Source organism: Onychomys torridus, chromosome 8 (genome assembly GCF_903995425.1).
Source record: "Onychomys torridus chromosome 8, mOncTor1.1, whole genome shotgun sequence".
Lineage (NCBI taxonomy): Eukaryota > Metazoa > Chordata > Mammalia > Rodentia > Cricetidae > Onychomys > Onychomys torridus.
Genome location: NC_050450.1, coordinates 22,358,201 through 22,373,143, shown reverse-complemented (window position 1 = coordinate 22,373,143; position 14,943 = coordinate 22,358,201). Strand labels below are relative to the sequence as shown.

Here is a 14,943-nt window from a genome sequence, read left to right as displayed (position 1 = left end):
GAGATAAAGGAGCTAGAGAAGAGTTTCATGTATTCAGGGAAGGATGGCAGTTGCTGTGTTAGTGCAGCATACATTTGACAGGGGATGGCAGCTGGAGTGAAGTGAACAGATGAAGACTTGGTGAAACGGTCCGTCAGACACAGCAACACTGAGAAGTCTATATGAATGATGATGGCAAGGGTTCAGTTTCTTGTATAAAGTTGTCCTCTCTTGTCATCTGTAAAAGGTTCCCTACTGTCGGAAAATGTGTGTGCGTAGTAAATAGAAATTTACCCTTCCATGTTTTCTTCCTTTGTCTTAATTTACTGTATTTAAACTTTATTTTAGGAAACTTAGCCAAGTAACATGCATACAGCTTACTGTGTTTTTATCTACAGCCTTTTCTGCATCTGAACTTGGGTAGAGTTTGTCAGATATGAGAAGATTTGGGTTATGCCCCCTTCAAAGTTGTTTTGGTTTTTTTTTTTTTGCAGCTGTCAGCAGGTTGTAAAGTATAGAAATCTTACTCTGTATGGACTATGGATAGTCAATAGTATGTGTTCAAAAACACCATTGCTAAAACAGTGCATTGTCCGGTTATCTGTAAGCTGGATATAGCATGCATTCCCATCATCTTGGAGATGGATAATATAGTTAAGTAATACAAATCATAGTAAAGTTACATAGTAGGATATTATAGAGTGATAAAAATAAACTACAGGCATACTTAATGATGATGAATGTCAGATGTTTGGTGAAGAAAAGTAACGGGAAGCTACATATAGCATGAAATCTTTAATAAAGCTTTTAAACAAGTATGACAAGGAGAAATTCATTGTCTAGGAATATATGCAAAAGTGGTAAAACTGAAGTGCCGAAAGAATAGTAAGCACCAGTTATAGGATCAGGGTCACCTCTAGGGTGACCCATAACTGACAAGCATAGGAAGGGTGTGGAAGCAGACATGACAGTGTTAATCTGAGGCTTCCTAAATTTGTACAGGCCTCTTATGTAGTTGATATATGTTACATATATGATTTTGTATGAATAGCAAATATTACATTCAAATGTAGCAAGTTGAGGGTAGCAGGATGGCTCAGTGGATAAAGGTGCTTGCCACCAAGCCTGATGACCTGGGTTTGATCCTTAAAACTGACATGGGGAGAGGAGAGAATTGACTCCTACAGTTTTCCTCTTACTTCCACACATGTTCTGTGGTATGTGCTTGTGTGCTTGTGTTTTTTGTGTGTGTGTGTGTGTGTGTGTGTGTGTGTGTGTGTGTGTGTGTGTGTTTGTGTGTGTGTGTTTCCAGAAGGAAATTTAATGAAACTATAGATATTCAAAGACATAGCTAGGATTAACTAAAAATGAACAATTGGTGGTGAGAGATATATATCGAATATATTAAGTCACACCCAACTTGTGATGTATATGAGTAGAACTTTTTATAGTTGGATTCTTATGTAATAATATTTGAAGATCTGTCTGTCTGGTACATAGAAAAATTTCAGTAATTTAATAAAAGTCAGTGAAGAAATTTATCTGCCTTTTAAAGATATCTATAGTATGTTCAAAAGTAATTGTTACTATATTACAGAGAATGCCTAGCATTGCTCTAGCTTGTACATTGTGTGCAGTAGTATTCAATTTCTTTTGTGCAGACTCAACAGTTCAGTTAATGTTGAACAAAGAAAATTATATGCTTTAGTTATGTGTGCTTTAATTTAGATGCTTAATGGCTTTTAATGTTACAAAATAAGTTTATTATTATATTATGATCTCATTTGTATTATATTGTCTTGCTCTCTCATATCTGTGATGATATGGTCATGGTTTACAAAAACAATAATCCCTAAGAAATAGGTCATTAACAGTAGTTAACGATTACTTGTGATCTATGGTAATGACTGATTTCTTTGGGATTATTGCAGTTATAAACCATAATTACAGATTATTACAGCAATAATTATTTTGTTAAGGAAAAAATGTTCTATGCTTGAACAGCTGCTAAAACAAGTGCCTTGAATATTTCAGAATAAAGAGAAAAATGGGAAAGTATAATGAAAATTTAGTCTTATAAAATGAGATTCTAAGAGATTTATAGATATGAAACTCGTATATCAGATATTTTCTTCTAAATTCAGTTTAGATGTATGTGTTGACATGATTCTTTAAACTTCCTGGATGCAGTTTTGTGATGAAAATAAAATCTTTGGTATGTCCTTATGTCCAGCATGCTGTTTTGAAGGACATTGACATAACGCAGTGAATGCTGCAGTCAGGATTGTTACCCTGTTTACCATGGCATTCCATAGTGTTTGTGTGCTTGTGAGAAGCACATGCTGTTATGCTGTGTGATGTTCTTCACTGTAGTTCCCATGTGTCTTCAATCTTGAGGTGTAACTGTCCTATAACTGCATGTTTGTACCCTTTGGCCTACTTCTTCCCCTTCCAGCCTTCGACGGCTATCCACTTTTCTCTATGTATAGCAAACTGTTTTTGTTTAGATTCTGCTTGTAAGTGAGAGCATGCCTTGTTTTTCCTTCTATGTCTAGTTGATTTCTCAGTATGACTTTTCAATGTGTTTTTTGTTAAAGACTGCATTTTAAATAGAAGTTTGGGAGAATGGTCTGATATTTATGAGAAATACAACTTCACCTTTAGCTGAATGCTGAATTGTAGGTGATAGCTTTCTGATAGCACTTCATTGTTTCTTGCTAACATTACCTGTATCATCATCCTAAGTTCCATTGTGAAGAAGCTTCTGCTTCTCAGTTCCCCACACCTTAGAGACGGAGACCTTCTCAGTCAAGGATAGGGCACATGTACACCCCATTTCTCAAAAGAAATCAGCGAACTTCCATTTAAATGTACTATTGTTTTAGAAAAATGCTTATAATGTTGTCACATGATACTTACATGTGTATTATTTGATATTCAAGGTGCCATTTTGAGGTCATATTGAAACATATTATGTGAATGTTGAGACGTCTCGTGTATAGCTTCTTTAGTACACTGTAGACAGTAGTGCTCTTTACCTAGCATTGCAGAAGTCATCCTGACCCAGGAAGCCGCGTCAGTGGGCTCCGCTCTCAAGTGTAGAGTCCTCTGGGCTCTCTCACACCTTCACACGTTCAGTTAGACCTGCCACAAGCAGGCGGGAATTGAGTCAGCCCTTCTGTATGCCTTCTTGGAGGATTTTTGTTCAGTCTGGAGTTTTGTTTTGTTTATCATACAGTCAACACTGAGGAAGTATATGTGATAAGTTATATCTAACTTTTATGATAGCAAAACTCTTTGACAAAATGGAAGCAATTTGAAATTCTTAAGTAATATGTGATTACATTTTCTAATACAGCTTCTGAAGGAAGACAAAATAAAAATGAAAATGTTAGTATATTTTTATGGTTTTTTTTTTGTGGCTCTGAAACAGAACCACTGTTAAAGGGGTATTATTCAACAATAATAGTAATAATAGCCAAAACAGGTAGAGAGATCACTTACAGTGCTGACTTGTATGCATTATGGAAGCAATTAAATCGCTAATGTAATAAATACCAGACATAAGACTTGCAGCTAGCCTTGCTTTTGGAGGCTGATTGTATTGCTTAGTGTGCTGGTTTCCCCCTCCCTGCCTGTCTCTTTTGAGAAAGTCTCCCTATGTAGTTAATAGACCTGCTGATCACCATTCCTAGCAACCTCTGCTTTTTTTTTTTGTTTGTTTTGTTTTTGTTTTTGTTTTTTGAGACAAGGTGTTTCTCTGTGTATCCCTGGCTGTCCTGAAACTAGCTCTGTAGACCAGGCTGGCCTCAAACTCACAGAGATCCTCCTGGCTCTGCCTCCCGAGTGCTGGGATTAAAGGCGTGCGCCACTACCGCCTGGCAACTTCTGCATTTTAAAGTAAATACTTACCATCCAATGGAGAAATATGAAAATTATATACATGGAACAACTTTTGTCTGCTTTAATTATGTTTCTTAAATAAGTGCTAAGTAGCATATGGTTCAGTTCACATTAATGGAAAGCCTCCATATTAAGTTTTAAAGCAGTACTAGTATATGGTGTGGTATTTAGTCCTGCAGTCTCAGCACTAAGGAGATTGAGGCAGAAGATTGTGAATTTGAGGCCAGCCTGGCCTACATACATAATGTATTCCAAGAATGCTTACGTTACGTAGTAAGACCGTATCTCACACAACATCAACAACCCCACACCCCCAAGGAATCAGGGACGTAGCTCAGTAGCAAAGTGGTTGCCTAGCATATTTTAAAAAAGAACAACAGCAGTAACTATTATCTAAATAGAATCTAAATATCTAAAGTGATGAAGTGTAAGGGAGGTAATTGGTCATTATTTACTTGTAAATTTATGTTTTGCTTTGAGAAATAGTGTTATTTGGAGTGGGTATGGGGCACATAGGCTCTTGCTGTATAGCCTGATCTGGCTCCTAAACTCAAGGCAGTATTTCTGCCTCAGTCTTCTCAGGTCATGGGACTGTAGGTAAGTGTATCATGCCTGACTTATAGAAGAATAGTTAAAAAAGAGTAACTCTCTTAGGGCAGGGAAAATGTTACATTCAATAAAAATTACACTTGTAGTCTTTCAGAGTACATTTATTTTAGAAATGACACAGTGCAACTGTTAGTCTGTTCACAGGTTGGAGTCACTGAAGAGCCTTACGATTGCTAGGATTCTAAGAGATACAGCTGATTCTTATTATTTGGTGATGATGGTCTATATAATCAGAACACCATATCCAGAAATATCAAAGCATTGTTCTTATTGTTACTATTGGGCTGTAGCATTTCCATCAGACACAACCATTTAACAAGCACAAGCTTTTTCTTAACTATTCAACATATTTAAACAAGTACACAGGTCACATGAATATTCTTTTCTTAAAAATTTGCCTTTATGTGTATGAATATTTTGCCTCCATGCCCCCGGTATATGCCTGGTGTCTACAGAGGTCAGAAGTGGGCATTGCATCCTCTGGAACTAGAGTTATAGGCAGTTGTGAGCCACAGTGTAGGTGCCTTAACCACTGAGCCATCACTCTAGACTCCAAGATATCTTAATAAAAGAAATGTGATTAACTTGGAATTGTGAAATAGTTTGCTTATCTTTGAAAAATCAGTTTTCAAAAATGATGCAAAATTTCTTTATGAAATGACATTTTTATGTTTTTAAATATTCCTACAGGTCTCAGAAGTTTTTAGAGAATCTAGCACTTAGATTGATAAATCCAGAGACCTAATATAATGCTCCTTAAAACTCATTTAGTTAATAATTCCATTCGTAATGTTATTAATTTGGCTTCTCTAAAGTAAAGTTTGTGAAAGTTATAGATACTTCCCCTTTGGTGGGATGAGGTGTGTGTGTGTGTGTGTGTGTGTGTGTGTGTGTGTGTGTGTGTATTCATTTATTTGTGAACACACACATGTGTACATTTAGGTGGAAACCATAGACCAATATCAGATATTGCTCCTTCTGTGTTCTTTGATGTTTTTTGAGTCAGGGTCTCTCAGTAACTAGCCAGCAACTTAGCACATAGGCTAGACTGCTGGCTGGCCAGAGAGCCCCAGTAGTCTGCCTGTCTCTGCTTCCTGGTGCTGGGCTTACAAGTGGGTGCAACTACACCCAGCTTGTTTTATGTGGGTTCTGAAGACCAAACTCAGGTGCTTATGAAGCAGATGCTTCACTAAGTTAACTCCCTAGCTCTTTGTTCCATTACTTAAAGCTGTGTAATCTTTGGTATTTTTAACCATTAAGGTAACTCAGTAACCAGTGAAGTGCATAGAAAAAAATTGTATTTTAAAATATGAAAAGAAGTCTAAAAGAGAGTAAATTTATTATTACCTGTAATGTTATGAGCAGAGTAGTTTCAAAATGAAAATGTGTAGACAGACACCCTCATAAAATTAACCATTGAGAACAGAGATGGTTATTGGTGAAGAGGATTTGTTGTTGTGTGTAGTCTTGATATGTACCCCAGAGTGGCCTGGAAGTCCCTGTGGAGTGCAATCTAACCTCAGATTTGCCTTCCTTATGCCTCCCACTTCCAAGTCCTGTCACTGCTATCTATACTATCATACGCACCGACAGTAACACTTTCTGAGAGGGCCGGGGATGGGGTGGGGGCGGAATGTCACTATCTCAGCCCAGGCTAGCCAGGGCTTCATGGAGCCCTTACTGTCTTCCTTCCCTAGCCCCACCTCTCCTCAGTGCTGGATCACCTTCAGGCACCATGTGACCATAGCTACAGTGCTTTTGGCCGGATGACAGGAATGGTTGGTTATACACAGTACATTTAAGGTCCTAGGAAGTTTAATTTTTTTGCTTTCTGAGACTGTGTAACTCTGCTGGAACTCACTAAATAGACCAGGCTGGCCTCAACTCAGAGATCCACCTGCCTTTGCCTCCCTACTGCTGGGATTAAAGGTGTGGATCACCATGGCCAGATCTATAAAGTTTAAATTCAATCACATTTTACTTTTCTCCATTTGCAAATGATAATCTTAAGACTTTACAAGGTAGGTAAGTAACTCATAAAATTGAAACAGATTGGTAGAACTGGGATTCATACCTATTTTTCCCCCTTGCTGGAAGACCTGCTATTATCACTGTCTTGATAAACATGAGCCCCAATGCTCTACTGTCTGTTGAAAACTGACTTTATAATAGTTAATTATTTGTTTAGAAGAATGTACGTTTTTGCTCATTTATGGATTTCTAAAAAATAATCTTATATCAATACTTCTCATCTTTTTTCTTTCTTGTTGTAAGGACGTCTTGCATGGCTGATATATTTAGTTGGCACAGTTGTAGGAGGGAGATTAACATACACAAGCACAGATGAGCATGATGCTATGGATGGAGAATTGTCTTGTCGGTGAGTAACCGTTCTTTGCTACACAGTTAAGAAATTTAGCCTTTGAATTAGCTTTATATGGCCTAGTATAACATGATGCCATTGGTTCACTTTTTACTCATGAGAAAAATCAGTGCACAGAGATTATTTGATTCTTCAACAAATAGGCTCAAATTTACTTGATTTTTTTTTAACCCCTTGGTGCTATTGATCACAGCCTTAATAAGCTATTGGTATTTTTAACACTTTCCTAAACTGAGAGATATTCCTGTGAATAATGTGAACAGCTTACTTTTCCACATATTTTGATCAAATACTATATTTCCTGCACATCCATGTAGTTTTTGTTTTGGTGAAGGTTTAAAATTCCAATGAAAATCAATATCATAGGAATTTTCAGAATACTATTGTCAGCTTTGTAAGGACCCCGCATGTGTATTTTCAACCTTCTTAAAAGCAGAAATTGTTACAACGTTGTTTTATAGCAAAAAAAAAAAGAAAATATCTAATTTGGGGCTGTTAAAAGATTCAACTGAATATCATTCTTTTTAATGCTTAGAACAATGCCTGGTAAATATTGATGTATTATACACACATACTTGTTTAAATTAAACACAATTTGTGAACATTTAACTTAAAAATTAAATAAGCTGGACTATGCCATAAAGTTGATTTTCAAATTTTATGTTGCTTTTCAATTTTTCTTTATTATTATAAATTGCCTCCAAGTAAACATTGGTTTTATAGATTGAAAGAATTTCATTAGTTAATTTCATAAAGTTGAATGAATCATCAAAGTGTCTATAACATTTTAAAGACTCATAATAAGTATTACCAGTTGGCCTCTGGAAGAACTGTCCTCTTGTTTAGTGTCCTTAATCTGAAAACCTAAAATCCACAGTGCTTTAAAATCTGAAACTGAATTCCAACACAAGTAGCAAATACTCTAAAATCTAAAAAGCCCTGAAATCTGACATAGTGTCTCAAATATTTGATATGATACTCAAATATACCATTTTATCTTCCAAACCCAAAGCCTGTAGATGTCAACATTATCTAAGATTATTATAGTTGATAGGTTAGTATAACAAATGGCTTGTGTTAATTTGTATTCTTTAGTTCTATATGACATTTAGCATTCTTTTTCATTCTTTATAATTTTAATTTTTATTATTGATATTTATATATATATCATCTACCCTTTCTTTTTTTGCACGTGTAGTATATGTGTGTATGTGTGCTCATTTCTGTGAGTGGATACAGATGTGTGTGGGTACATGTGCAGATGTGTGCATGTGGAGGCCTAAAAAGATATCAGGTGCTACCTCCATCACTCTCCAGTTATTTACTGCAGTAAGATATGTCATTGATTTAGCCAGTCTGCCTATGCAGTTTGCCACAGGAATCACCTATTTCTACCTCCTGAGGGTGGGGATTAAAACTGGCCACTATACTTGCCCACCTTTTTTGTGGGTTCTGGGGATTCCAACTCCTGTTTTCTTGCTTGCACAATAAACTTTGTCCACTAAGTCATCTCCTTGGCCCATACCTCACTTTCTCTTGTGCTTATCTTTTTAAACTTACTTATAATAATTCTGTTTATATTAAAGTTCTCAATATTTTGGTGTTCAAACTATTAACCAAGACCAACTCTATCTTTTAATGGTTTGTAATACCACTTATATCTTTAAAAAAAAAAAAAAAGATTTATTTATTTATTATGTATACAGTGTTCTGCCTGCAGACCAGAAGAGGGCACCAGATCTCATTACAGATGGTTGTGAGCCACCATGTGGTTGCTGGGAATTGAACTCAGGACCTCTGGAAGAGCAGACAGTGCTCTTAACCTCTGAGCCATCTCTCCAGCCCCGCCACTTACATCTTACACAGAATTTTTTTTTTTTTTTTGTCTTTTCTTAGGTCTTTCATATGTTTCCATTGATCTAGAAGTCTGTTGTTACAATACTATTACTCCAGTAAAATCTTGAAAAATAATACATAGTTGTTACATTATTCTTAAATATATTCTGTGTGTCTGTGTGCTGGGATGTGTGAATAATGTATGGGTGTATTAGTTAGGGTTTCTATTGCTGTGACAAGACACCATGATCACAGCAACTCTTATAAAGAAATACATTTAATTAGGGTGGCTTGCTTACAGTTCTAAGGTTCATAATGGTGGGACATGGCAGCATTCAGGCAGACATGGTACTGAAGAAGTAACTGAGAATCCTACATCTTGCAGTGATCTGAGATACTGCATGGTATCTTGATTGTCTGAGACCTCAAAGCCTGCCTCCACAATGACATACTTCTCCAACAAAGTCACACCTCCTAATATTGCCACTCCCTTTGGGGGCTATTTTCTTTCAAACCACCACATTGGGCAAATGTGTATGTGAGTGTGCATGCATATCAGGCCAGACAAGGAGGTTGGGAGTCTTCTACTACTATATTCCACCTTAGTTTTGACACTGTCTCTCATTGAACCTAAGACTCATGATTATGCTAGCTGATCAACAAGCATCTGGGATCTGCCTATCTTTGCCTTGCAATATTGGAGTTAACAGGCACATGTGGCCATACTTGGCTTGTTTGTGTTTGCTGGGGATTTGAGCTTGAGTTCTATTGCTTGCATGCTAACCACTCTTACCCCACTGAGCCATATCATTAGCCTTAAATATATTCTTAAGGTCTTGATAAATGTATTGTAATTGTGAGTAGAATTTTTTTCATTGTATATCCTTTCATCCTGTGTACTATCCTTTTAATAAGATTTGAACCTCTAATTGTATTTTAATTAAGATACATATTTTGGTTTCTTGAGACAGGGTTTCTCTGTGTAGTTTTGGAGCCTGTCCTGGAACTCACTCTATAGACCAGGCTGGCCTCAAGTACACAAAGATCTACCTGCCTCTGCCTCCTGAGTGCTGGGATTAAAGGCGTGCACCACCACTGCCAAGCAAAATATTAATTTTTAAAAAGATAAAACTTGAAGCCGGGCAGTGGTGGCACACGGCTTTAATCCCAGCACTTGGGAGGCAGAGCCAGGCAGATCTCTGTGAGTTCAAGGCCAGCCTGGACTACCAAGTGAGTTCCAGAAAAAAGGCGCAAAGCTACACAGAGAAACCCTGTCTCGAAAAACCAAAAAAAAAAAAAAAAAAAAAAAAAAGATAAAACTTGAACCTGAATATATAAAAACATACTTACTTTTACCAAGACTTACTATTTCTTACACCAGTTTAAGTTGCTTGAAAATGTGAGTATCAACTGTTTAGGGCCTTTGTAAAATGCTTTTGTAATTTTTAAGTACATGAAAAATAAGCCCTGTATCTTTTAAGTAATATTGCATATTTTGTAAATTGGAAATGAGGTGCTTCTGTTATTGTTGGTTTGCTATTTTAAAGATTTTCATTATTTAGCAATACTGGCACTTTCTAGAAAAATAATAGGTAATAGGACATAAAGCAGATATCCACCTGCTCATTAGAGGAAAACTCATTTTTTCTTTAAACAACAAAACTATTTAACTTTAATTATTTGTCTTTTTACTAACCTGCATTCCCTAGAAAATAGGGTTAAATGGAACTTACGAGCTTGTATTTTATTAAGATATTGTGATAAGTTGTATTTTTCAGAGAATTAAGGATAGAGGAAAATAAGAGAAGATACTTGTCAGCTCTTATTGCTCTGGTTACTGTTTTTGGGATTCGTCTTTGTGATAAATTTGCTTATAAACATAAAATCATTTCTCATAGTGTTTTGCTGTCATTTGCAAACATATTTAAGGATAAAAAACAAAAACAACAAAAACTCCATACTTGCTTGTTGCTTGGTTTCTCAGCCGAGTGTGAGACAGCTTCCATCTTTTGGTCTCGACACTCACAGTATCAATCCGTGTGCTTTCCAGGCTCCTCATCACCACATCAGTCATGTTTTATTCTTTCTTTCACTGCTTAAAATGGTCCACCTAGAGAGTTGACATACTGGATAGTGTTCCTACACAAGAAGGCCGTCATAAGTCTCAGAGGAAACGTGTAGGAAACTGTTCAGACACAGTCTTACTACTGGGAGTTCTGTGCTAACAAGTTAACATGTATGTAAGTACTGTGTCCTTGACTAGAAGTAGACAGAAGAAGTCAGTGCACTGACAGGTTGTGCCCAGAGGCTTGCAAAAGCTAACCCTGTATTTCCAGTGTTCTCAATGACTGTAGAAGAACATTGAGGTTAATAATGAGAACCAACATACACAGGAGTTGTATGAGAAACTTTTACAGCAATTTTCCCTAGGCTACATGCAGCCACTCTTCCTCACAACAGCTGTGGTAGGGTTTACTAAGGGCAAGCAACTTGCTGTTGTCTTCTTTCCAAGTCCTGCTTCTTATTGGTTGAGGTCTGTACCTGGGGTCTTTAACTTCTATCTCCACCTTAGTGCACTTAAGGGGGAACTGGAGATGTTAGAGCTTTCTGTTGATCTGATCCTGTTGAGTTGCCTGAAGATACAATGAGTTTTGACTTTTGTTTCCCTGGTGTGGAGTTAGTAACTTTAGGAATTATATGAATCCCTTCTGGGGCTTCAAGACAAGTAGAGGATATTAGAGGCTAAGTGATCAAGTGCTGAGATTGATGGGTTGTGCAAGCAGGGAAACACATATTCAAGTGGATATATGCTTGATTGTGAACAACATAGATATTATATGTATTTTAGAATATTGGGATTCTAAACTTAAAATGTCATCTTATGTCCAATTGCAAAATAGCACTTACATATGTGGGAGTTGCTGTAATTGGAAGCAGAACACTGTTGTCTGTATAGGAGGAATGTGGATGTCTACTCTTCCTCTCTAACCACCCTATCCAAATAGGCCATAACCTACTTGAGCTTTCCTTGTAGTTCTTACTACCTCTACATGGTTTGTGCACTGCACTAAAGTAACAGGAGGAGTAAGTGTTAACGCTTTCACTCAGTGATGCATTTTCTCTTCTGCTTTGCAATCCAAGAGAGTGTAGGATTGTCTCTAATTCACTGATAAAAGATACTGTGTACATTTGTGGCTTGTTGCCAGGGCAAGTTCTGGTGAACTCACAACATCGCTCACAGTTTCTCATTTTGGTAATTCTTGTCTTCCAACTTTCAAAGATCTACTGAAAACTGTTTCACGTGAATGTTTCACCCTGCATGTATCTGCAATTGGATGACTAGAATTCAACTTCTGTCTTCTGCCTTCTTTAGCCCTAAGTCTTCCTATGTCTAATCTCTGACCACTGAGTTGCCTAAGCCTGTGTCTGGAGGGTCAGTCTTATCTTTCCCTTCATTTTTCTTTCTAGTCTCCACATACTCGAGTGCTATCTAAATCGCTTTGTAGTTATTCCAGAAAATCTACCTTTTTCTTTTGTGCTTTCATCTTTTACCTGGATTAAAGTGGTATAATTTTAGAATGGATTCTTTCCTTCCTCTCTGTAGCCAAGCAATCATTCTAAAATCCAGATCTGATCATTTCATTGCTTTCTTTATGTTCAGGAATAATGTTCCATGGGTATTTTCCTAAGGTTTAAAATGTGTTTTAATAAGTTGATACTACATAACTGCTCCATTTCTCGGGGGGGGGGACCTCTAAATTTAAAGTATCAGGGACCAGTAAAATGTAATACCTGTGGTGGTTTGAATGTAATTGGCTCTCATAAGCTTATAGAGAGTGGCACTATTAGGAGGTGTGGTGTTTTGGAGGAGGTGTGGCCTTGTTGGAGGAATTGTGTCACTTTTGGGGTGGGCTTTAAGGTTTCTTATGCTCAAGATACACCCAGTGTCTCATATCACTTTCTGTTGCCTTTGGATCATGATGTAGGACTCTCAGCTCCTTCTCCAGCACCATGTCTCCCTGCATGCCACCATGTCCCACATGATGGTAATGGACTAAAACTCTGAAACTGTAAGCCACCCAATTAAATATTTTCCTTTATAAGAGTTGCTGTGCTGTGGCCATGGTGTCTCTTCACAGCAATAGAAACCCTAAGACAGTATCCAAATAACAAATACACTATGCAACTATATAAGGTAAGGGTAAGAGGTACGTTTAGTATATAGCAGCCCTGTTCCCAAAATTGTGGAAGCCTATCATAGAAAGTTGAGAAAGGCCATCATTATAGACATAAAAGGTTGTTCTTAACCAAGAAAAAAAATGAAAGCAAGTTAACACAAGACATTTCAAAGGTATACTAAAATAACAGTCTGTAACAGAAAATGTCTTTCTCAAGACATGAATGGGTTCTGGGATATAGCAGAATTGTATGTGCACTTACGATCTCGTCCACATTTCTCGAATTTTTATCTGAAAGTGAATGGAAGAAGTTAAGTTTGGGTCATGGGGGGGGTGTTTAAGTTGTGTGGTATGTGTGGTTTGTCTCTGGTATTGAGGAGGATAAGGATAAGAAAACAAAATATAGTGGACAAAAATGATCAAGAGTAATGTGATGAACTGAGCTTGTTTTATTGTGGTTTCTCAGCCCCTTAATCCCATTAAGACTGTAGGAAAGTTCTTCCTCCCCCAGATTATTCTAACAGTATACCCAGAGACCGAATTGTTAAGTTTGACTCTTCCCTTTGCTTCCTAGAGCAGTCGAATTCTGGCTAGTTCCAAAAGAGTCCTTCTTTTAAGGGTTTTAGGGAACTAGTCACTGCAGTTTTATTATTGGCAATGTTTGTAGCAAATTCAGCTCTTGCACAGTCCATACAGGAGGAGTTCTACCTGCTGCACCTCCTTCCATTGCAGCAACATGACCATTCCTTCCTGTGGTGGCACCAAATCCCAGTGTTCCATCTGGCATTAGATTGGTAGATTCTAGGGTGAACGGCACTTCTGTTTATGCCTGTAGCATCTCCTATAGCTCTATGTCCCATCCATATGTCTTGATCTCATGTGTCAGAGATTTCCTTAAATCTACCCTGCTATCCACTACAAAAGGTCTTCTTGTTCATGTCACATTTCTCTCAAACCTTCCACTTGGCCTGAACTCTAGTTGTTTGAGGTTTTTGTACCTCTTTGTTGTACATCTGTTCTCTGCCATGCTTGGAGCCAGACTCTGTGTCATTGGTATGATCTGGTGTTCCTGATCAGTGGTCCCCATAACCACTTTAGCTTTTCTTGAGCCTCTGAGGTTGGGGTCCATCTGGTCTTCCTGCTGCTTCTCTGTGCAGTCTCTTCCAGAATACAGCACATTCAAATTCAGAAGAGCCAGATGGTCACTCACTCAGTGGTTAGTAGGAATGGGCCTTCACAATCTCTGTTCAGAACTTTTGGAGCAGCTGGCTTCCCTGAGAACTCAGCAGTGTCTTCCTGAGGGGTCTTTAGTCTTCTGCAGTGACTATAGTCTGTCTACCTGGCCACACACAAAAAAGGCTTCCCCAGATTAGGTAGTTTGGGCATAAGAATAAGGAAAGCACTAGCATTCGGAGCACACCAGCAGCTGCTTGCCCCAAAGTGGCATGTTGTCCAGTTCCTCTTTGGCAGTCTGCTCTAGGGTTAGCATCTGTTCATGAAAACATTTCTGGCTTTCCTGTATCTCTCTTAGTTTTGTCTTTTTCTCCCTCCCTGATGTCAGGAGATTATTTGCTACGGGCCGCAGGAATATATTATAAGAACGCAGCTGGTTATGGCAAAACCTAACCTGAAGGGATGAAGGAATTCCTTCAGAGGAAGCCAAATTCCAAGGAGTTATTTGGTTTGTTATATATCAGCTGTCTTCTGTTATGAAAATCATGTGTGCCTTCATAGTTTTCCCATTTGATTTTTTCCCTAAGAATTCCTAACAGTGTGGACTGATCACTCTCTGGACATATACATTCTAGGTATTTGGAGAACAGCCTCAGGAAAGGCTTCCTTCCCCTCAGACCATTCGTTTCTCCCCTTTCAGCACTGGAATCAGATATCTCCCTTAGCCACTTTCAAGGACTAACAGAAATAACAGTCTAGACCACCACATGCTAGTCTCCTGATTCAAGGTAAATTCCACACAGAGACACTGCCTAGGTCAGGTGGACCTTAAGTGATGGCTTTGTACAATTTAGCTCAGACCTTCCTTTTCTTATAGCCTTA

The 14,943-nt window shown here is 37.8% G+C and overlaps 1 protein-coding gene across 1 annotated transcript in view; it reads left to right on the top strand.

Annotated features, from left to right (window-relative positions):
• The window catches only part of Ranbp17 (RAN binding protein 17), a 327,894-nt gene that overhangs the window by 53,682 nt on the left and 259,269 nt on the right, over nt 1-14,943 (top strand). The window contains exon 13 of the mRNA XM_036198233.1: nt 6,766-6,871. Within this exon, the coding sequence (XP_036054126.1) occupies nt 6,766-6,871 (106 nt within the window). The remainder of the gene's footprint in view (nt 1-6,765; nt 6,872-14,943) is intronic.